Source organism: Helicoverpa armigera, chromosome 1 (genome assembly GCF_030705265.1).
Source record: "Helicoverpa armigera isolate CAAS_96S chromosome 1, ASM3070526v1, whole genome shotgun sequence".
NCBI classification, from domain to species: domain Eukaryota; kingdom Metazoa; phylum Arthropoda; class Insecta; order Lepidoptera; family Noctuidae; genus Helicoverpa; species Helicoverpa armigera.
Window position 1 is genome coordinate 9,164,260 of NC_087120.1, and position 24,125 is coordinate 9,188,384.

The 24,125-nt window shown below is 36.1% G+C and overlaps 2 protein-coding genes across 3 annotated transcripts; both read right to left on the bottom strand.

Moving 5' to 3' along the window:
• Positions 1–993: 993 nt before the first annotated feature.
• On the bottom strand, positions 994–7,896 carry LOC110378208 (UDP-N-acetylglucosamine--peptide N-acetylglucosaminyltransferase 110 kDa subunit). Of its 2 annotated transcripts, XM_021337372.3 has the most exons (8): positions 6,738–7,894; positions 5,696–6,090; positions 3,903–5,137; positions 3,540–3,831; positions 3,288–3,468; positions 2,973–3,077; positions 2,503–2,683; positions 994–1,187 (listed from the first exon to the last, which is right to left on the bottom strand). In XM_021337372.3, exons 1-7 carry the CDS (start codon positions 6,854–6,856, stop codon positions 2,527–2,529), a joined length of 2,484 nt encoding a protein of 827 aa, XP_021193047.3. In that variant the 5' UTR covers positions 6,857–7,894; the 3' UTR covers positions 994–1,187; positions 2,503–2,526. The 2 variants fall into 2 exon arrangements, 1 of the variants encoding a protein (XP_021193047.3); XR_002429649.3 differs by lacking the exons at positions 994–1,187; positions 2,503–2,683 and having other exon boundaries at positions 3,619–3,831; positions 6,738–7,896.
• A 1,906-nt stretch (positions 7,897–9,802) lies between these two features.
• On the bottom strand, positions 9,803–17,422 carry LOC110378221 (tryptophan 5-hydroxylase 1). The gene is made up of 11 exons (XM_049839490.2): positions 17,290–17,422; positions 16,931–17,220; positions 16,451–16,604; positions 15,935–16,100; positions 15,381–15,431; positions 14,618–14,735; positions 14,135–14,298; positions 13,884–14,010; positions 13,237–13,469; positions 12,324–12,540; positions 9,803–10,236 (listed from the first exon to the last, which is right to left on the bottom strand). Exons 2-11 carry the CDS (start codon positions 17,204–17,206, stop codon positions 10,129–10,131), a joined length of 1,614 nt encoding a protein of 537 aa, XP_049695447.2. The 5' UTR covers positions 17,207–17,220; positions 17,290–17,422; the 3' UTR covers positions 9,803–10,128.
• Between the last annotated feature and the right edge of the window lie 6,703 nt (positions 17,423–24,125).

The window sequence follows — 24,125 nt, forward strand, 5'->3', positions numbered from 1 at the left end:
TCTTAACCTAATGTTTCAATGTCTGTTAGCTTTCAAAGTACTTGTTTCACTTGTTTGTTAAAGCCTCCTTAGCAAGGTATGTCTGTATTAGGAGACTTCGCTCTTTGTCTGCAGTATAGGTACAACCTAGTAGGTAAGGGAAAATGCCAACGATAAAATTGAAATAAAGCATATATGTACATAAATAAGAAAGAACAGTTATTTATAACTAGCTTCTGCCAGCGGTTTCACCCGCAACCCGTGGGAACTACTTCCCGTACCGGGATAAAAAGTAGCCTATAACCTTCCTCGATAAATGGGCTAACTAACACTGAAAGAAATTTTCAAATCGGACCATTAGTTTCTGAGATTAGCGCGTTCAAACAAACAAACTCTTCAGCTTTATAATATTAGTATAGATGAACAATGTCAAAAATTGGTGTACCCAGTAGGCTGGCAGCGTTGCCACCATGAAAGGCAATGCTTAGTTAGTCATGGGAAATGTGAACCAGTTGTTTGAATAAATTCTTCTTGGCAGACGCTCGGACCGTCAAGAGTTTCAGACCCAAAAATATAAGCTAAGAATAAAGATATAAGTAAGGTTCTACCATAACTGGGTTCTCTGCTTCTACAGCAGTGGAGTCAGCACAGAATGCAGGATGGGATGGAGCAAGGGTATCGACGCAGGTCGCATCCCATACAAATCCCACACAATTCCTACCCATCTGAAATGTGTGGAGGATGTGTTTGAGTGAGTAAACATAATTGGATGTTATATTGGTTTCTGGCAATAAGATTAACTGATTTTCTGGCGATCCGACCCGCGATAGGCCAACGTTCACTTAGCCTTGTACTGTTTTAGTAGGTCGATCCCAGCTAATTTGAATGTTTAGCCCTGAAATTGGACTATATCTTCCATACAATATTCATGAAATACAAAAGAAATAATTAAGATCAGGATTGAGTAAGCTGTAACAATAATACATAACTCGAAGTCAAAATAAAACTCCAATAAATAATTAATAATTTAATTCATAGCACAATTGTACACATAATTAGTAAGTTGTTACGTTTATAAAATTGTATGTGGTGAAACAATTTGTTCAAAAACCCTTGAGCTCCACATGGACAGCATCTGGACGGACCACTAGTTTATAATTCCATTTGATTCATTATTCAATATTCGAAAGTGTAAAATTGAGATAAATCTGAAACAGACAAAAAATAAGATATATCTTCTTTCTCTTATATATAAAAACCGGCCAAGTGCGAGTCGGACTCGTGCACGAAGGGTTCCGTAAATTACAGTTAAATCAACCTATCTCAAAAACTATAAGAGATACTTTGATCAAACCAAAAATCGTTGAAAGAGTTAATTAGCATGCATCACCTCTATTTTTTTAGAATTTTATACCCCGTAGTTATAAAAATAGAGGGGGGGGGACATACTTTTTACGACTTTGAGAGCTGATATCTCAAAAACCGTTCACTTTAAGAAAAATGTTTTTTAGAAAACTTTATATCATTTTAAAAGACCTTTCCATTGATACCCCACACGGGTATGTACATCGAAAAAAAAAATTTCATCCCTCAGTTACATGTATGGGGGGCCCCACCCCCAATTCTTTTTTTTACTATTTAGTGTCATATTTTTGTAGCGGTTCATACAACACATATTCCCATCAAATTTCATCACTGTAGTACTTATAGTTTCCGAGTAAATCGGCTGTGACAGACGGACAGACGGACAGACGGACAGACGGACATGACGAAACTATAAGGGTTCCGTTTTTGCCATTTTGGCTACGGAACCCTAAAAATGAATTGCTGTTCGTTAGTCTCACTAAAACTCAAGAATGGCTGGACCGAATTGGCTTATTTTGGTTTTAAAATGTTTATAGAGGTCCAGGGAAGGTTTGAACGATACGAAGTTCGCGGGATCAGCTAGTATATAATAAACAGACAGGCACTACCAGAAATTAAAATTGAAATAATGTTGTACTGATAAACAGAATCAAAATCAGTACAAGCATAAAATGTGTAGTAGCATAAAATATCAATAATTTTTATTCATCTTCTTTAGCTGACAAAGAGTACCTACTTTAAGATTTAAAAGAATAGAGTACTCAAGGAGTGACATGGCAAAGAAAGACACATTAGAATTAACAGTCCGAAAAATCTAATAAACCTTCGCAATATGTTGTAAATATTCGCTAAGGCAGTTCTTATGTGTATTCTTATGTGTAGGTAATGAAACAATTTTCAAGTACTCCGAAAGTAGATCGAGAGACTGCTGTATTTCAATCAATCTGTTTGTAAATTGTACACCGCTTTATGATTAAGCCCTTGTTCCAGTTGCAATCACTCTTGTTATGTCAATCAAAATCGTATTGTACCATTAGCACTCCAGTACATGAGTATATCAAATCCAGATGTTTGATTACAAACATGTAACGCAGCAGATCATTTAATTTCATTCTTGTGTTGATAAAAAATGTTGATGTGGGTAAAATAGTTTATTACCTTCACTATCGGTAAAATCTAACATCAACCAACAGCATGTATATGGTCTGGTTTTTCTCCATCCTCGTATCGTTGCCACATTTTCTCAAAGAGTGCTTCCAGTCCACCGGCATAATGTTTGCAGTCGAATAAGGTGCTTTCTAACCGTGCTTTGGAGACTTTAGCTCGAATGTATCTTCTACTGTAATTAAAATATATAATACTTGAGTTAAGAAATTAATCTTCAACACAGTTCAGGTTTAGGTTTAAGATATTGAATCTCATTTTAGATAAGGAACTCACTATACAACGCCATAACAAAAATATATAAATACTAGCTTCCGCCCGCGGCTTTGCCCGCGTGGTGTGTTGATAAAAAGTAGCCTATGTTTTTATCCATTTAACTAAATCAAACCTACATCCATCAAGTTCTCACAAACTTTCACTATTAATAGGATTTTACTTAAATCAAAACTGTAGAAACTACTTACTAATTTCTATTTGTTCCCAATTTCACAGCGATTTCTTCATATTGTCTTCTAGTTTTGGCGATGAGTTCCGAACAACCCAGAGCCTGCAGTTGTGACGCAGCAACGCTTTAAAATAAAACACAAATATGTGTGTTATTTATTTCCTCTTATGTTATTTTAATGACGAATAAACTGCTATGCTAATCCAGGCTGTTAGCTACCACCGTACAAAACATCATATTGAATAATCTTTGCGACTTTAGAACCTGTATATATATGAAGTTTGAAATTTTGATTGATCAACACTTAGTTATACATATAATACGAAGCTCATACCGGGAAGCTAAAGTTTCTCCTGGAAGTGTAACTACTGGTGTTCCGGCCCATAAAACATCCATGGTAGTCGTATGTCCGTTGCACAATGGCGTGTCCAAACATATTTCTGCCAGCTGTCCACGCCTCACGTGTTCCTCCTTACAAGCGATGTTAGAGAATATGATGCGACCAGGTAGGAGGCCTGAAAATAAGTATCCAGTTATGACTGATCATCAATCATGGCTACAAAAAATAAACGAGTAAAATTAGTACCTAAACTCTGGGCAAATTTATGTACATTTGGTTCGCCAGCAGCAGGGAAACTTAACAGCCAGAGAACACTATTTGGTACCTTTTTCAATATGTTCACCCACATTTCTAATACTCTTGGGTCGGTTTTGTATAACTGATTGAAATTACAGTAAACAATGGCGTCGTCCGGTAAATTGTATTGCTTTCTCGATGTAAGTACTATATCTTCGAATACTTCTTCAGCGGCTGCTACTCTTTTGTTACAACTGTTTATCGATATGCCATTATGTATCGGTACGTCGTCAACCATTACCTTGAACAGAGCAGAAAATTAAGAAACATATAAAAAACATCAGCTTTATATAATTGCTGCAGTAAAAGTACCTGCGTAATTTTTGGATCTACCATACTCTTGATAACGTGGCTTGGAATGTTTATTTGTTTTTCAATTATTTCTATCGGCGCTAAATCTTCGTATTCAATCATCTTTTGTGTTACAATCACACTAGGCTTTTCATCCAGATTTATGTTTTCAGCACAATTGATAATAGCCATATTGCGATCTGAATCTTTGTTATCATCAGTTTTCACAATATATTGTGATTTTAAATGTGGGAACATTTGTTTATGGTCACCTATGAAATATGTATATGGCATGAACGCAAACTTTTCACTGAAATCTAATTCGCTCGACAAGGGTGATGATATCACATCAGTAATTATGTAATCCATGTACTGTGCTCCGCTCGTTCCCGGATAACCTAGCCACATTACTTGAATGGGGGCTGGTTTTAAAGCAAAGATCTCATTTCGAGCGCCTTTAGTATATCCGTTCATATTCACCAATATGTGTATACCATCGCTGTTAATTCTTTTTGCCGCTTCCATATAACATGACACTGACGACAGATCAACGAAATGTTCGGAGTCATTAACTATTTTACTACGGAATGTGGTTCCATCATCAAAGTTCAAAGCGTAAGAAAAGATTTCCACTTTTTGACGATCATGAAGACCTGGTATAGACTGCATTAGATGGGAAGTTGGATGATTACCAAAATCGCTGCTTACATATCCAACACGTAATCTACCCTTACGATCTTTATTAAGTGGAAATTTTACTCTACCCAACATATTAACTTTCTCTGAGTACAAGTCGGCATGTCGTGCGGCTAACTCTTTTCTTACTTCATTCGTTAGTGGATATAAAATGGAATGGTGTGGATGTACCGAGGTTAGTTTTTCCATACTCAATTGGTTTTCAACAATTGATACTAAGTTATGCATTCTCTCCTCGTAATCATCCCAATTGCATATTATTTGTAAGCAATGTGTTAAATTACAGTAAGCATCTGGAAAGTCTGGTTTAAATTTTAATGCGTTTTTATACGATTCAATAGCTTCGATAATTCTCCCCATATCTTTATAAATACTTGCTAGATTACAATGCGCATCGGCGAAAGTGGGATTTATTTCTATTGCTTTCTTGAAACAAACAAGGGCGCCATTAATATCCTGCAATTCTCGAAGAGTATTGCCCATATTGCTATAAGCGTCGGCAAACTTTGGCTGAATATTTATAGCATGTCTGTAATGCATCAAAGCTTCGTGGAGTTTTCCTGTAAAATGGTAATTTAGCAACTGTTAGAATTAAAATTTACATTAAATTGTCTGCCTATAAAATTTATTCACGTTATAGTTTTTAATGACTAAAATAAGTATTAATGTGTTAATGTTTCCTTTTTTATTTGGAAATAGTTTTAAAAGTAAATTTTATATAGTGGTCAGTATATAATAATAAATTAGTATCAAAGTTGTTTAATTGCCAAACACGCAAATCTGTTTCGTTTAACGATACTTATTAGTGCAATTGAATACACGTAAATTATCTTAATTTAACCAAGGCAGAACCCATATATAAAATTTAGCACATGTTGTTCAATAAGTTCTAATTTTGATACTGTTTATGTTCTGCCTTTGAAGAGCTGATTAGCACAATAATGTTTGTGTCACATCTGTATTAATTTTCCCAAGTAATGTTATATTGTCTTACATGTTATGTTATAATTTATGGATAATAAAATTAAATAACTTTTTGTGTATTTAATAAGTAAAAAATAACGTTATTTTTTTTAATATTTAGACAGTAATATATCAAAACTGTTCAAGCTGCATACCTTGATGCTGTAAAAGCGATGCCAAGTTACTGTGTGTTGCGGCGAAGTTGGGAAACACTTCCAAAGCCTTCATGTACAGTTTTGTGGCTTCCTCAATTTTCCCTTGTTCTCTTTTTACATTACCGAGATTATTGAGAGTGTCGACGTGAGATGGGCATAATCGTAAGGCATTGTTGTAGCACTCCTCCGCCTCGCAAACGAGGCCCTTTTCTTTGAGCGCATTAGCAAGATTGCAGTATGCATCGGGAAAATTTGGTTGAAGTTGGATGGCTCGTCTGTACGTGTCTATAGCAAGATCTATGAAGCCCTGTTTATAATATAAACATGCCAAATTTCCATGTACAGCCCCGCTGCTTGGCGTCAACCTTAGCGAATGAAGATACACTGCTACCGCTCTGAAATAACCACATTAGTGTTTACAGTCTAAATATTTCAAAATATTTCAACTCGATTTAGTGGAACGCGATAAATAAAAGTAGTTTGGAACAACGACCGCCGACGCTCGCTTTCGTCGTCTTGAAGATAGGTTAAGGCCATTAACAGGTGCTTTTATAATGACGGAGTTATTCGATTCAGTTTTTTGTGTCTCTTGAGTAATAGGCAAGCGTGTATATGCGCAATAATAAAACAACACTAGGTTATAGCAATGACCCAGTTTAATTACCTAATTTAAATTTCCTTTGAGGGAGCTTTTATTACTTTATTACCTACCGTGTCATGAATAACAATGAAAATGTTTTAGTCCTAACCATTTACAAAACTTGTTTCCTTCTTCGGCTTTGGGAACTCGGCCAAAAACTTTTTTAACTGTTAGGGACATATAGAGAAATGTAAACTGTTAATGTTCATAAAATGATTTACAAAAATTTTGTATGGTCTTAAGCTAGCAGCTTCATTTGTATTTAAAAAAGGTGTCGTAGGAAAACACGCAACAGGAGGAAGTTTACTAACTAATAGGTAATGACCTTATTGTAATTTTGCGTAGTTTTTATATTATATTATTAAAATTATAATATGTGAAATACGAGTATTTTGTACATACCTTTTGATCTTATTTTTGAACCAGGTGACACAGCCGTTAGAGAGGTCCGTCGCCTGCGCGGTGAGGCGCGGGGGCGCGATGTTGATGACGGTGTACACGACGATGCATTGGTAGTCCATAACACGGACATGTCCTCAGCGCGAGCAAGGTTGTACTGAGAGGGGCAGACGCCGGAGACACGGCCGAGTCAGGGCCCGCGCGCCACGTCACGCCGCACGACACGCCGCGCGCGCGCACCGTGCCAACTTCCCCGGAGCGACGCGACGTCGACGCAAGTCTCGGCCTTCGTTTACCCGCTCGTTTATACACTCAAATCGTGAGCATATATCACAAGATCTATTAACGACACGAAGACCATGCGCACACGCCATTTAGTCGCCTTCGCGTTATATTTACAACGTCATTCATCGCACCATAAAACAGTACCGCCACCACTATGAAAGACTTCATCGAATCAGAGACGGTTTCAAATACTCTATGTACCTATTATTTACTTCACAGTGAGTTTAAATAGGCGTGAACTCTTAAAGCTCCGCGCATTTCTCATTTTCATGATCAGCTGTTCGAACAAAAATCAGCTGTGGAACGTGGTCGTTGTCTTCAGCGTGTTTTGTTTACTTTGTGTCCGCGAGCTGTCACCGAAGCGCCTGACTGTTGAAAAGACAGGAAGGTAGCTGTGTTCCTATTAAAAAAGCGCGCTATAAAACTTTTTATCGTCCGTAATAATATGTGTAGTAAAAGTGTGCATGTGCGACGGAACAGTAAATACGGTAATATCGATTTGCGAGTAAGCAGGCAAGCGACGGCGGCGGGTGGCGTGGCGACGCGACGGAGTCTCAACGCGACTGCGGACGTGGGCCTACTTGCTGGAAGCTGGCACCCTACTCCACACTATTACAAACAGCTGCTTAATTTGTTTACAACTTTTACGCTTTTTCGCGAAGCTGTAAACTTTAATAACAGTTGTCATATTTATTTTGTCATGGCGGCAGTCGAGTCGCAAACATCACGCCCATCTTTGCGCTATCTCCGTGTTCTACTGACCTATTTTCCAAAATCAGTATTAAACAAGAGAGTTATTTAATTACCTATGAAAAAAAAAAGCAAGTATTAATACTGAACATGATGATTGTAGAAAAGAGACCTAACCTAACAATGGGTGTTTAGACTTAGAGGTAATCTGGAGATAGTTTGGTGCAACAAGCGTTTTTTCTCCCCCGCCCCCCTCCTCGTAGATGCTCCTTTCTTTTTAATAGTGTACCTATTCAATAAAATGTTATAATTGCTTCCTCCTTTTTAATTTTTTATTTTACGTCATTCGCTAATCGCAAGATTAGCGAATGACGTTTTTGGGGTGAAAACTAGACATATTGATTACCAAACTTGTATGATTACCAACTGGTTATTATACTTACATCGTCATAATATTTTCACTTGAAATCCTGCCAAGTTTGGCAAAGAAACAAGTGACCAGGGTTATCAGTCATCATCTTTCTTTGCAGAATAGGCTTCCTTACCCCAAAGTCAGTTCTTGTAAACAACCTAGTCATTTTGATTGGACACCTTCCAGCACCACCTTTTCACCGCCACGCTATATCGGTATTCCTATGCCCTGTACGCCAAGCCCGAAAATCTTAAAATTAAATATCTACTAAAAAATACATAAAAGTAATGATTTAATAGGTTTATTTTGTATTTTTCTGCGACCTGTTTTTTGTCGAGTATAGCCGTCGTTGGCGCACAGGGCACGCTTGCTCATGTCGGCTATAGCCGACATTGGCGTTCAAAAGGTTAAAGGCCGGTGTGGCCTGTAGTCCTGATATTATTATAAGTTGAGTATAACACATCAAACCACTTACAGGTTGTCTTTGGGCTTTGGGTGCAAAGCATCTGTATTATTGTATTATTTCAGTGATGTTTTGTTTATTGTTACTACTAAGGGTCTTATTGGGGGCATTTCAGTCTTAGCTTGTATTATTCATTTTATTTTATTTTTTTTACTAAACATCGCTGGGAAAAATGAGGATGAGCATCATCAGAAAAGCCAGAATTTAATAGAAACTTGCTGACCCTCACTGGGCAAGAAATCCCGTAAAAACCATACTGCATCGCACCAATCATATGTTTTTTTAACCGGATGGTAATATGAAAACTAAAACAGGTGACATGCAAATTTCAATGTTAATCTAATTTTAACACTACTCTTGTCGCTCATTTGCCAACTTTCATATGATTTTGACAGATACGTAGGTATCTATAATTAAATTCAAGAAGCATTGCCAAGGACTCCGTACTAGTAAAACCAAATGATACTACCGTTCCGCATTATGATCTTTTTGGTAATGTTCGCAATAAATACAGCATATAATTTGTGCATTACCTTATATTACGAGTTCTTTGTTCTATGCCTATTCATTACATATCAATAATTTTGTAAGGCCATTATTTTGTGTATCTTAATTTTGACTTTATCTTAAGTCATTCGATTGCTGTACACGACCTAATTTTTAAAGTTGCATCATTTTGTTTGAAATAAAAAGAAATGGTTTTATATTTTGGCATCGTGCCAGAATGATTCTAGTGCCGACTACTCAGTTATGTGTAAGTGTCGACTGACAGTATTTGATCGTTTGATTCTGATAGCACGACGGTCTAGTCTGACGGTATGTTGATACTGCTCCGAATGATTTCGACTTTGTATGTTATTTACATTACGACCAATATAGTTTTTGTACTTTGGTAGGTTTAAATTGTATATCAGTTATTTTATATGTTTATGAAGCTGACCTAAAATAGAAACTGTCAATTAAGTAACAGGTAGGTTTCCATAAAAAAATCTGAAAACTTTAGAAAATGAAACCTACTGCTTTGATACCAGCTTTTTCAAAACTAAGATTTTTCTTTAGGCCTTGAAGCTTGATATGATCAGTCTATAAAAACTACCTAATATTGATGTTTTGATAAAAGCTTAGTTCATTTTACAGATTTACAATAAGTTGTTTAAAAATAAAATATGAACTTTGGGATTAGCAAAATAATGACTATAAGTAAAAGACAATTTTGCTAGAATTGCTTATATTTTGATACATTTACATAGGAAAAATTATTCATACGCATAATATACCGCGATAAATATGAATACAGACAACACTGACGTAAACTATGAATGTTAGTAACAGTAAACGATGAAATACCTTTAGGTACATAAAGCTAAATTTAGATGCATCCGCCTACATACTAATTATACGCTACAAGAAATATACGATAGTAAGAAACATACTGCAAGAAGATAATATTATTAGAGTTATGATGTAAGCTGGTCTTAGCAACGACCTGATTTAGAAGCGTGACCTAGCATTAGCGATCGAAGTTATGACATGGAATAGTTTGTTCAGGCTTCTGGTTGATCGCACTTCTTTAGGTCGGGCCTCGGAGACGCGCCGCGCTCTGAGTTGGGCGTGCTGCCCCCTGAAGTGCTCTGTGGACTCCTTTCTTGCACCTAAACAAACGATACATTTCTTAGTTAGTCATTTTATAAAAATAAACATTCTCGTAATATTTCAGGAATGAGAATATTTAATTTAATCTGACAAGAGAATAAGACATCGTGTCAGACATTAGGTAACATACTTTCGATATTTAAACACAGCCATAAACAAAAAAGGCCTATAATATTCATTCCAACATTCATGTCATTTACTCGACTTCACTGAATGTACAAGTTTATTAAATCTGCCAATGGTACAATACATCATAGTCATACATCAATGTCATACATAAAACCATTTAATCGTATTCTTCGATACAGATCTAACGAATGTATCGACTGTTTTATTGCTATTTAATTTTCCCAGCCGTTTATTAATGTCTGTAAATAAACCTTACTTGAAACTTACTGAGGCGATAGTTTATTGTATCTGAAATATCGATTTCGGTCGTCATTATCTTTTTATTATTGCGTACCATTAAAATATTGCTCAGCAGGTCGCAATATCATGATTTATCACAAATGATTGTTCTCTCCCTACTCCTGCTAGGTGTGCATGTTGGTAGTGATTCATCCAGATTCCAGAGACCCGCTGACATCCGGCGCCGTATTATGTAGGTACCATTACTTTACGACGGCATAAATAAAAACTACGACTTAAATTGCCATTAAAGTTTATGAGATGGATACAGCCAGTGCCAACCATTCATCGCTAACTGATTGAGTAATATTCAATTAGATCTTTGATTTATATTTGGATTGTGCCCGTTTATCTTAGATGTGCATATGTTTTGATAATCATAAATCGTTCTCGTCCAAAGATAAGGATTACATAATTTTACAGGAACTATAAAGAAATCTTTGACCTCAATACAATATTCCTGTGACACGTACTGGGTTTGATAATGCTAATAGAAATCTTTTCACTATATCTTACTTTTGCATGTAAAGGACTTTTTCTCCTCACCAATACCAATCCAATTGAAACTTTAGTAATATATTATCATATCTATTTAAGACTGGCTAGATCCTAATTTTGGTCCAGTTAATTGTAGGAAGATAATTACATTGTAGCACTCAAGCGATAGATTGCTAACGAAAAAAACAGTGACATCATAATTGCCAACCACAATTTTTTTGCACGATTTAACATGCATTGTTGAGACTTTATTTTAGAACCGAAATCGTTTACTCGTCTGCGGAGCAGTCGGCGTAATGTTTTATTTTATACGAAAAAACACATCTAACCGCACCTTTGATCCACGGATCAAAGGTTACGCGCAAACATTTCACATACCACGGTATTTATAATGAACTTTGCAAACAATGCCAAGATTTTAACTAGTGTAAGATTTTCGTTGTTGTCTTTGTCAATACAAAGCCTACCGATTTGTCACTGTAATATATACCTATAAATGTTTTCTATATTTCTAATAGGAAAAAGTTGGTCGGTCTGTTTAGTACTACATGTATCTATCTACTTACATTTCTGTTGATAAGTAAAACGTATCTTAAAAAATATTACACAGTTAACCGCTGATGAGCTCAGTCTAATTTACGCTGCAAACGAGACTTTGAATACACATTTTATAACTACAAAATGATACCCCGCTGGGAGTTTCCAGGGAACACTTAAGTAATTAACGTCGTTATAAGGCTTTGCAAGACGTTTATTAAAAATGCCGTATTTCTAGAGCAAATAAAGACTTATGTAGGACGGTCTCGGTTACTTTTTTTTATTGTTTACTAAGCCTTGCCCTATAAAAAGCGGCCTGAATCCCAACAGTACACATGAGAGGCTGATAATGTAGGTAGACACGTTTTCACAAGAGCTTTACTAAGGAAATGCAAACTCAGTGGAATTACGATTTTATCCCAAAAATAATTATTTTCATAAGCACATTCATTGTTCTACAGCAATGAAATTACCTAAACAACTGCAACATCTAGAAGGTAAAGAACGGATCTTTTTAATAGATTGCATTTGTGTCAAAATTGAAGATTATAAAACTGTGATTCCATACATACATACCTACACAGTTTTCTATCTAACACTTGGAGAAGAAGTTTTATACGAATACAAATGTAGGTACACCGACCTGAAGTCCAGTGTGCAGCATGTTTGCAATGGTCTCAACATCCAAGGTGGAGTCTTGAGCAGAAATCTTCTTGATGGCAGAAGATACAATGCAGATGTCTCCCCGCAGCTCTCGAACTAGAGCAGTTATCTTCTGTGCATTGCTTAGAACCTCGACACTCTGTGTGTATGGGTTGTAACGAACACCGAAGGGGCGTTGTATGCTGTCGGCGAAAGCCCTGTACAGGGAAAAAGTAAATAGGTATGTATATTTTAGATAATAGGTTTCATGGTGAGATTGTAGTATTTCAAGGAAAATGCTTTTAAGGTATGACTGATGTAAATGTGTGTGAATAACGTCATGACTCATGACTAGACGAAGATCTTCAAGAATGATTGATTGTGTTAAAGGTGTAAGCCGCGTAGGTGGAAGAACTACGCCTTGGTCAGTTTTTTGTTTAATAACTTCAATGAAGTAGATAAGAAACAACCCAATTTTATTCTTAAGTGGTTCGGACGCGCGAGATATTTTGGCAACTTAAATTATTTACAAGAGAAACTGAATACATTTTTTATAGTTCACCTAGGTTTTGAATGCTTTTAGTTACAACATTTTAAATCTTTTAAACTATTTTTCTTTACACTTTGGTTGCATTATTACGTAAACATGAAGTAAAATTTATTTGGATCGAATATTTATTGCTGATTCTTGTATATCGTTCAATCAATATGGTTTTTTATTTTAGTTTATGCGAAATGGACTATTGTTGGCTCTTTTCACGAATTTATAAGGTTTCTTAATTGAGTGAATATAGTGTTATTACAACTATTATATGTTTATCGTACGAACTTTAACTACAGTATTTAAAAAACATATATACATATATTTATTATGATCTACTGTATCAAATGCAATACGGAATATATGTTCATACCTCATCTTCTCTTTCGCCTCCTCAAACGAATCAGTGTAATAATAAGCATTTTGATAGGAAGTTATAATACATTCTTCGTTGACAGTAACTTCAGGATCAAAACGCTTAATCTTCTCGGGTGTAACTAGAGCATGTTGCAACTCTGCGACGGACGATAGTAAGCCGGCACCGTACACCCTGAAACTTCCATCTGCTTGCCGACACAAACCAAACTCCACGGTGAAGAAATACAGCTGAAATATCAAACATACGTATTACGAATACCTTAAGTATTAAGTCTTCATGCTTTCGTGTCTTACAAACGATTCGGAGAAAAACAACTTTCTGACATCGAGTAACACAATCATTCAGCACAAGAGATAAAATTGTTTACCGCAGCTACAATTGAGATAAACATCGATCGAGGGCGTATTCGATCAAACTGATGTGTTTTTCAAATGCAACCAACTGAGTAATAGTAATTTAACTCTTTTAGATTTGCACTTTCTTCGATTTTGCGAATGTTTAAAAAAATAGATTTGGTTACTTTGTTGACTGAAAATATGAGCGTAAATGTGTAAACATATTGATTTGATTGAATCCACAATAAGTGGCTCAAACTAAGCTACGAACACATATTATGAGTATACGTTGTGTAGTATAGTTACCGTAGCCAATTTGTCGATGTCATCGTCGGAAGCGCCCAGGGATGCGAGACCTAGTTCTTGCGAAAATTGTGCAAAACTAGGGTTGGCAAGTAACGGCATATGTCCCAGTAGTTCATGACAGCAGTCACTGTACCAGGAAAATAGATTACTTTGCGAGCGGAACATTTTTATGCGGGTAAACGAATTACAGAATCATATTGGCCCGATGTAGACTTATAAGTACGAGTAAGTCGTAGTCATAATATACTTACGGTTCTGGAGTATAGAAAGGATCCGAGGAGTGACGAATATATTGAGTGCAGTGAAACACTCTAAATGCAAGTCCGGACAGAAAGTCTCTTGGAGAAAGATACCCGGCCACGGGACGTAGCTGAAATCCAGTTTTGCGCTTGAGAAAAGCGCTCACGTCCTCCAGCTGAAAATGTCACGTGTTTAGCACAAAAGCCTCAATCTTATTTTGAGGCTTGGATGTTTGCCAAAACTTGCAGATTATTGGAGGTATTTATTATTTACTATGGTTTTATGGCTGTATGAAATGATACTTGGAGTCTTATAAGGATAAAATTATGAAGTGGAACCTTATTGTACGTTATTTATAAATTTACTTTGGCTTTTGTTCGGTGGACCTTGTTAATAGGACAATCCTAACATATTTACTTTTCATGAATACATTACATATGTAAAATCCGTTGCCTATTTAAATAATAGTTAGCATATAAGTCACAGTTGCAAACCTGAGGCAAATTGTCCTCGCGATAGCCGCAGTATTTGACAAGTTGGGGCCAGTTCTCGAGGTACTCCTCACAGGCATGTTTTTGGTAAAGTTTGTGGAGTTCGCGGAACACGATGCCCCTGTAACGGAGACATATTCACCAACTACACATGAAGTAATAATGGACTCGCTAACTACACAAGATAACCTCTTGAAACTTCCTACACGACAGCGATAATAATTAACTTTGATAGATGAATTTCCTGAACAAATAATATAAGCAACAAGTGGATCGAGACACTAAACAAAGAACGCTGAGAAACATATTATATGATTGATGATAATGAAATTATCGTAGAGCGTGAATCAAGAATATTATGTTCATTCTATAGGTTGAGCTGACTTATGTTGCGTAAACTATTCGAGTAAAATAATTACTAAGCTTAACGCATTTTTTTTTTATTTTAGTACTATTACCTACTTATTTCACGTTATTACATTTTCACGATAGATATATAGGTTCAGTGATCCGAAGTGCGAGTACAACTATAAAGCACTGCCTTCGCCTATGCAGAAACCATTATAAGATATTTTAGGAAGAAAAAAGTTATTTTACTTCGCATGAGCAATACAGGTAATATCGCACCTTTGCAAAACAACCATGGTTGTAAACAATGTCTATTGATTTCTAATAACAATAATACCAAAATAAAATAGGCAAGTGAACAGAAGCTAATACAGAACGTGCTAAATAACAAAACAGGCGTGATCATTCACACACTTACCACGTCTTAATTTCTACGTCGGTGTATTGTACTTTGGGAATTGGCTGACCACTGTAACACAAAGTAACAGTATTATGTTTGCATTTTGCGTGAGATTATAATTCCGATGAGAGATATTTAAAGACGATAGAACTAGTAACCGGTAAGAGTACTCTGCACCTATCCAGGAAATCACTAACAACAGTCACGGGTCAGTTTATAGATTTCTTGTTCTTGGTTGGCATTTTTATCAACATAAAAAAATAAACCTACTACGAATCTACTACGAGTGTATCGTCGTCAATACATTTGGGTCACCCAATTACTTAAGGCGCAAACAATTCATTGAATTGACTTTATTGTGATTCAGGTTCTTAGACATAGTAAGCTGAACAGAGAAGTTAAGCTGTAAAAAACCGTTAAAAAAACATCAATATTTAGTAGTTAGAAGTATCAACTGGTGACGTGAATTTTACTACTAATCACTTTTACTTCTATCAAATAAAATCATTGTATTAAAAAAAAATAAGAGTTAATACTTTACCAACATGACAAAGACTGAGAAGAGTACTCACTATTTGTAACTGTTGGCAATTGCTGCGAATTGTTCCCGTCGCTTGCGGTAAACGGGGTCCTTGAAGCCAGGGTGATCTGCATCCAGCTCCGAACCATACATCAAAACATTTTGAGCTCGGTCCAGGTCAGATATTTTACGAGGAAACCAGTGCATCTCACCAAAATCTGTAAATTCATTTACATATTTTTTTGTCCTCATAATTTTCCCTCTTCAGAAAGATACAGACTGAAATTTATTCAATCAACGAGTTGGTCTTACTTTTATTCGAACTTGAAATACCTTATATTATTCAAATGAAGAATGAGGAAGGAGTTCTACAGAATTTTACGGAAATGTTTGATGAAAAGTAAATCTAGTATGATAAAAAATCGTGTATTCGGAATTAATTTATACGAAAAGAAGTACTAGCAATATAACCCGAAATGACAAAGAAAAGCGAATGGTTTTTTTTGTGTTTGTTTAATCAAGTGGTTTTTTTTCTTTTAACTTAAAATAAAAAAGAAATTGTATTTACCGAAACTCGCAGCCGCAGAAAGAGGCGTTGGTGGTGGAAACTCTTCGGCAGAATGAGATGATACAACTTCGAAATCTTGAACTTCACGTTTCAGCATCCTCTTCAATTGTTCCATGCGGTTAGAGTCACACTCCACATCCACCAGTATGTCCGACTAAGCAATATTAAGTTAATTATATGATTGGTATTTATACATGCTAACAATGACTAAACGGAATTAACAAAAAAATATAATAGGTACAAGTAACAGTCGTTTTGACAAAAAAAGTTCTGAAAGTCTTCAACGGAGTCTTCTGTAGCTCTTGATGAATATTTTGAATAATATTTTATAATATATATTTTTATGATGACATAGAATTTAATAGAAAATATTTTTCTTTACAACAAGCAAGCATGATTGCTTGTTGTAAAGAAAAATATTTTGCATATGCCAATGAATTAAAAAGAATACTATTTTTTGAACTAACGAAAACAACTTACTGACGAAACTTCAGTGACTGATTTTCGGGATTCAATATGAAGGACATTTATGCCAAGATCTTGGAATACAGTTAAAGCTTGGACCAGCCCCCCAACTTGGTTCCTTAATGTAAATATCACTGAAATCCTCTCGCATTCAGAAGGCTGAGTCTGTTGCCGGGCAGCCATGTTAAGTTCACCAAGCTTAGGGTGATGATGAGCTTCGTTTTTGACTTCCCATTCGGACCCATTTCTATAGAGCCATAATCCTAAAAGGCCTTTGCCAGAACCGCTCATTTTTAGTTCTGAAACTAAAACCAACTATGGTGAACCAGAAAAAACAAATAATAATGCACTTTGGTACAAAAAAAAACAATTACAGTTTTATCGCAAGAGCACAAGCTGGTAATGACGATGTTAGTGAGGAACTGATAAGAAAGTGTATCTGTGACGTATGTGGGTTTAGGCTAATTGGGAAATGTGTCGCTGCAGCGGCTGGGACACACTGCGCCCTTCCTCGGGATCTGTTCGCTTATAAAGAGAAGAGGCGCGGGAGACCCGACGGAGGGTGGGTATATTTGATTGGCTGAATCAAGTGTTCGGAGTAACTTGGAAAACGTTCTCTTTTCACACCGTAAAGTCACGGACACACTTTGGCAACATTTTATTTGTTTTTAATCTTTTGCAAATCTTTGACCAGAGAAATAATTTCGGCGCCGGGCACGAAATGGGACCGGAATGAATCTAAAAATAAAACCGAGAGCTTCAACATTTGTTAGAATTAATTTACTTTCAGTTTGAAGTATTTAATACCAGCTAGACATTTGAACTTCGTATCGTGAAATTGCTTATTATACCTAGAATTATAATAGTAATTCTGCTAGTTGGAGTGGAGAGAAAATCAATAAGTAATTTAAACTATCTAACCTGCCTCAAGTTGTAAATGGAATATAAACTTCTGTGTTTATATTTTACTTCTGTTTTTAAAAAGATTTATGAAATATAAAATGGTACATATTGAAAAGAAATGTCGATTCATGAAATCATCGATCATGATCATGATCGAGGGATGACAGCCTTAGTTCATGTATAAACAGTGTTTTAATTGGATGCTAGATTTGGAGACTCTCAAAACTCCCCCAATGAGTTATTATTACACCAAATAAAGAGTAATATATTCAAGTTCTTCTTAAAGTCATGGTTATGAAAAGGTGCAACATTGGAAGTTGAAGTTTACAAAAATTCATTAAATCTTGTACACTCCCGTCCACGTAGGATGAGAAGCGCAATTGTGTATCTTCATTTATGTACGACCAGCCGTTCCCTACGGTTCCACACGGTTCCAAGTGAGTCACTTCCCGCACCCGGATAAAAAGCTTATATCAAGCAGTTTTATATTTTGATCGAAAAAGTATGTAATGTTATGTTACAGTATGTGTAGTTTATTATATAACAAAACCACAGCTCACTTTTTAATGCCTTCTAGTTGTAGCAAAAGACAACATTTACCGGGAATACAGAACGGTCCTTTCTCAGGCTGTAGACTACTAGCATACAAAATTTAATTTTAATCGAATCATTGGTTTTGGCACACGAGTGCAACAGACGGACAGATAGATTTACTCTCACAAGTATATAATATTTGTAAGGAAGTTTCGATCTTTTGACGTTGTTTCATCAGTCGTTAAAATTATCAATGATCAGTTATTTCATGCTTCTAGACCAAACATTATATGGATATACAACATAGGCCCGGTACGGTAGTGAACCGGCTGAATAAACCTACAATTTGCCGGCGTGCAGCTAGCCTCTACTTTTGAAACCTTAAATGAAAATAAAGAAATAAAGCAGATTCGATATTATTTGGATTTCGCATCAACGTGTACAAACGTTTACACGTTCGCTACCCACACTGTAATAGTTGCTACCTCCTAGCCGTTGGCTGACGGGCGCTAAGCGATCCAGTCACTGTATTTATTACCATTGTTTAGAGAAAAGAGCATCCCCTATCATTCATTATGAAGAAGGCCCCCACCATTTATTCACCCTATATCGTTCGTGTGCGGATAGTAAAAATAGGTTGGTAGGTAAGGTTTTGTATATACAAACATTTGCAAAGCAATAAAAGATGAGCAGTTTTTTAAATAATTTTGGGTGAATGGATTCAGGGGCCCTGCGTGCTATCGCTAGCAGCCTTATCATGTTCAAACCTGGGAATGAAGCCACCAGGCAGAATGTATTCGAACTCTTTGCTGTACTACTTAAAAATGTTCTGCTAACGTGAAATAAATTCAATTCCTAAAATCTAAAATTATTAAGTATTATTTTTCTAAATTCGAAAAATAGAGTAACAAAGACATGTAATACAATCGGATCGAGAACCACCTTCTCGCTGGAGGTCAGTTAAAAAGTAAAAACCGTTAGAAAAAACCACAGCGAATTCCGTTTTCTTTTTTTTTTTAGATTACTCGTAACATATTAATACTTACATTAAATTGTAATATATCGTTATCGTTTAATAAATGGTAAATACTAACAAAAAATAAAACAATTATTGCTTAATCATTCTCAAGTATAAAATAATAACAGTATTATTGAATACAAATACACGACGACACAGCGAAGAGGAGCGCTGTTAAAATGTAAGCTTTTGAGTATTTGATGTAATATTGATTGAAAACTGGCGTTGGGCTCTTTGTTCTTGCTTAATTTTTGTTCGTTAGCGACCTCGTTATATCTTATTTAAATGTCCTTGGACATAGGAAAATTAGATACAGCCCTCATGACAGTTTTGCATGACTCTCACAAAAGCACATTCTGAAGTGACGTTCCGTATTATCTTGACTTGTTCATGCCTCGTTACACAGTGAAATTAATGTTACATCCCTACTGGCTTACGACTAATAGATAATGTTAGAGCATTAACTGAATTATTTAATAGTTTAGCGATTAGACGCGAATATCTGACGTATGGCAGAACCGATGTTTTTGTAATTTTTGCCATAGTATTTGTCGGACTTTTTTTTTCCGACGTCAAAAATCATCAAATGACCCCTCCCGCTGTGGTTTAGCAGCGGTGAGGGAGTGTCAGACTCTTGCTGATTAAAAACCATCGTGTTCCGTCGTGGGCCTTTTATGTACCAGGGCCGCGGTATCTCTTTCGAACAACCCGCAGAATATTTGTCGGACTTAGAAGAAGGTTCAGGTATGTTATTCAAGTCGGGTCTGTTTTTTTGTAAACAGTTTTTCTTCCTTCCAATTTTAGTAATGAGAGTAGCGAATAGTCTGTAATGCGAGAAGGGCAACTGCAGCGCCGAGTGATGGGTCTAGACTCCCCTATTCACTTCTTTTAACCAATTGTTTCATAAAGATTGTCGGTCTTATAGCAAAGATTTTTAAATCAATTTATTAATCTCAGAACCCTTTTCACAATAATGCTAAATAGCTACAAATTAAATACCTATCGCGGTAAAATAGAAGTGATTCTAGTAAAAATGTTGTATTATCATGATTTATTTCCACTACGCATATTGTTCTTACGCGTATGAAATAGGATTTTGCTTTGTTCACTAATACATCAACACAAATACAAAAAAATACACAACACAATCTTCATAAACCAGATGTTTTCTTTTTTTTGGTATATTCATTCAGACTGTGAACAATTAATAACAAACCTTTATAAATACCAATCTGTGACGGCAAATAAATAAATATTTAACTTGAGTCTCAGCCGAAGGCGCTTTTAATTCAATTTCCTTAGAGACACTTCTCAAGCGCCTTTATGATTTACGACGATTTTGCGCTCGGTATTATTTAGACTGTGTTCTTATTCAATAAGCATTACACTTTAAACAACGTTTAGTAGTCGTACCTAAATAAATAAACATGCTCAATATGCATGCTTTATTTTAGTTCATTATATTACTTGTTTTTTATAATTCCTTACCAGAAACAGAATAATGCGGAACGCTTCCGTCTGAAATGATATTTTATTTTGGAAATACGAGGTGAGCCTGATCTAATCTAAAAAGAAAATTTTGAAAATGGACTTTGCCGTATTTTTTCTATTTTTTAATAGGTATTCTATGTTTTTTTTTTTGTCAGTTATACATAAGATTAATTTGTTTTATTTTATTATTCTTTTTTGCCTATTTTTTTGTCGGAAATGAATAACAAAGTAAAGAAAATTGAGCAATCGTGCTTTGATTAAGTTCCTTATTCGCGATAGATATAGATATTAAGAGGTTTGAATGCTGAGCCACACCGTCACACGGATACAGATTATCAGGGGTGATATGGAAGCGGTGAAGAAAGATTTGTGGTAGCCATGGTTAGATAAATATTAAGTGATCGGTTTGACTGAAGCTAAATATATTTGGAGCTTCTCATAACGGCTAAACTGGCGAAATCAGCCAGTTCGTTGCCTGGGATCCCGATGTGAGATTTAATCCAAGTGAACGATACACTGAGGCCAGCAGACTCCGCATCTAAGAGGAGATTGAGGACTTGTGTGGCAAAATGTTTCAAGCTAAAGGTCTATAAGCAACCGGCAGGCGTGCAATATTGCAAGCTTTTCGGCCTGAAACACCGAACAGCTGCTAAGAGCACAGGGGCCTATCCAGCTTTAGCGCCAGGCAAAATTACACAGACATTTAATCTTATACTAACTTCCACCCGCGACTTCGTCCGCGTGGAATAGTCACTTTGGACTGACGCTGACATTCGGTGGCTGACATTTACTTTGGTTTGAAAGCAGCCTTAAAAAACACGTCGTCCGCCGAACGTCTTACGGTCTTTGGTCACGTGACTTGTCGCGAGTTTATAATTCCCCTATTCAAAAAGTGTAGCGCCGCTAAAGAAGTTTTCACAAAACTGCTACAATACTTCGAAAAAAACATCATATTGCAATACCGGGTCAGTAAACTTTTGCTCTAATCCCACTTGCGGACGTAAGTCGGAATGTCTCAAAGCCGATTGTGAGTAATTTGGAGCGAAGCCAAGGCGAAGGTGTTACGTCGCAAACTAGGTATTTTGACTGGAATTTTTCATATATACTAAAGCTGCAACCGGTGACGATGACGTAAAGGTTTCTCGGGAACGAATTACATCACCAACATCAAATCAAATCAACAGTGTTTATAAGAATAGACATTATCATGGAGCAGTTTGAGCCTTAGCTGATCAACTGTCTTCTTTACAAAAGTGTAGTACAAAAATTATGTTAAAATCCGCGCGACGGATTTTTATACGCTCGGTTTGCTCCGCGCGACAAAAATCTGCCAGTGTCAGTGTGCAAGATTGAAGATAAAACGGCTGCTCTTAGTTGAAATTCTGTGGAGACAGTGCTAGCCTAAATAATCAGAATTCGAATCTTCAAAAACTATGCGATCCTGACCGCTATTTCCAATAATATTATACCAAAATTATCACAGAGTCACTCAACAACCTTATTTTATGCTGGTCAACATCCAAATAATATTAATGACAAATTGCTTTGTAAATTCTGTGATTGTAGACAGACATAGACCTCAAATATAACTAAAAAAAACCAGTGACTAGAGTATTTGCGTTAGTTCGTAATCGCTCATCCTAGGAGTCGGAAAGAGGGCACGTCCCAAGAGTTCTGTCAATACGCTAAGCTCTTCCACCAGCCACTACAATAGTGACTACCAACCCATAAGAGCCTCTCGAGCTCCATGTTTTTTATAGACCACTGAAAACCATAAATAATCTTGAAAGGGTTAGAAATCTAGACTAGATTTCAAGCACATGCAAGGTAAAAAATAATTTTAAACGTAGGTGTACTCTATTTGAGTGGGAACATAACTAAAGGAAAACAATCTCGGTAGGTTTATATATGTACTTTTCACACAAGTTCTCGTATACTAAACAATATATGTATACACTAACTTCCGCTTGCGGCTTTGCCCGCGTGGTGTGTTGATAAAAAGTATATGGTATCACCTATCTACATACCAAATTTCAACTGAATCGGTCCAGCCGTTTTTGCTTGAAAGAATAACAAACATACATCTTTACATTCTCACAAAATTCCACATTTATAATATTAGTTATAGTTATAAGTAGGATAGATTTTTTCTAAACAATGCTTCTAATAATGATCAAATTGATTAATTTGTGTTAATTAAGTGTTATCATAATATTTCATTGTCATGTAATTTTGTTATACTAAGTTTTTATGTAAAAGATCCTATCGAGATTGCAGGCCTTTTGTGTCTACTCAAATAGATAGGTACTGTATAAAAAAATAAAAAAAATAAAGTATTTCAGTAAAAATATTATTTAGGCCATCTCATTTACCATATCTCAGATTCCTTAATTAATCATCTTATTAAGGTATTCGTATATCATGATTAAGGCGTCTGTCATGAAGTTCGGTACGGTAGACCGCACATCAGTGGTAACTGTCATGCACCTTAACTCAATAGTAATAAGTACGATTTTCCTTTAAAACTGTTACCACTGACCTGAAGTTGACTGTACCAATACAAAGTTTGTCATGGATGATTTGTTGTTAGATCGTGTCGCGATTGAGGCGTGTCTCGGTGGCGCGAACGACAGACTAGTTCAAAATTTCATGATGTTGTATCAACACCTTTGCCGTGAGAAGTCCGCGTATTGTATATTGAATTCGAATCAAAATAAATTATCCCTCAGTTATTGATACACTTTAAGTTGTTCAGCTAGATATAGAATATTATAATTATGTACATAGAAAGGGGTTAGAGGGAAACTCGCCCCTGGGCCGCGGCCCAGATTACACGGTATAATAACAGTCGGGAAAACTGGTCCGAATGTGCGGGCCAGATTACTATGTGAAAAAAGTAACGTAGGTAAATCGACCCATTGGGACTTAATTTGATAAAATCCAGTAGTTGTGAAATTTTTCACGGCTCAAAATCGTCAGGAGGCAAAAAGACTTAGATTTTTTTCATAATTTTCATCATAAATGTAGTTATCGGCACGAATCTTGAGCTCTGACCTTCACCTGCGCAGAAGTATTTATTTGTGGTATGAAGTGAGGCGCGGGGGCGGGCTAAAGCGGTGATTGGCCCGCAGTGCATCGCGTCATAGCCGTCACTCGGGATTGGTTCTTTGCTAATAAATCACTTCTGCGCAGATGTAGGTCAGAGCTCAAGATTCGTGCCGATAACTACATTTATGATGAAAATTATGAAAAAGATCTAAGTCT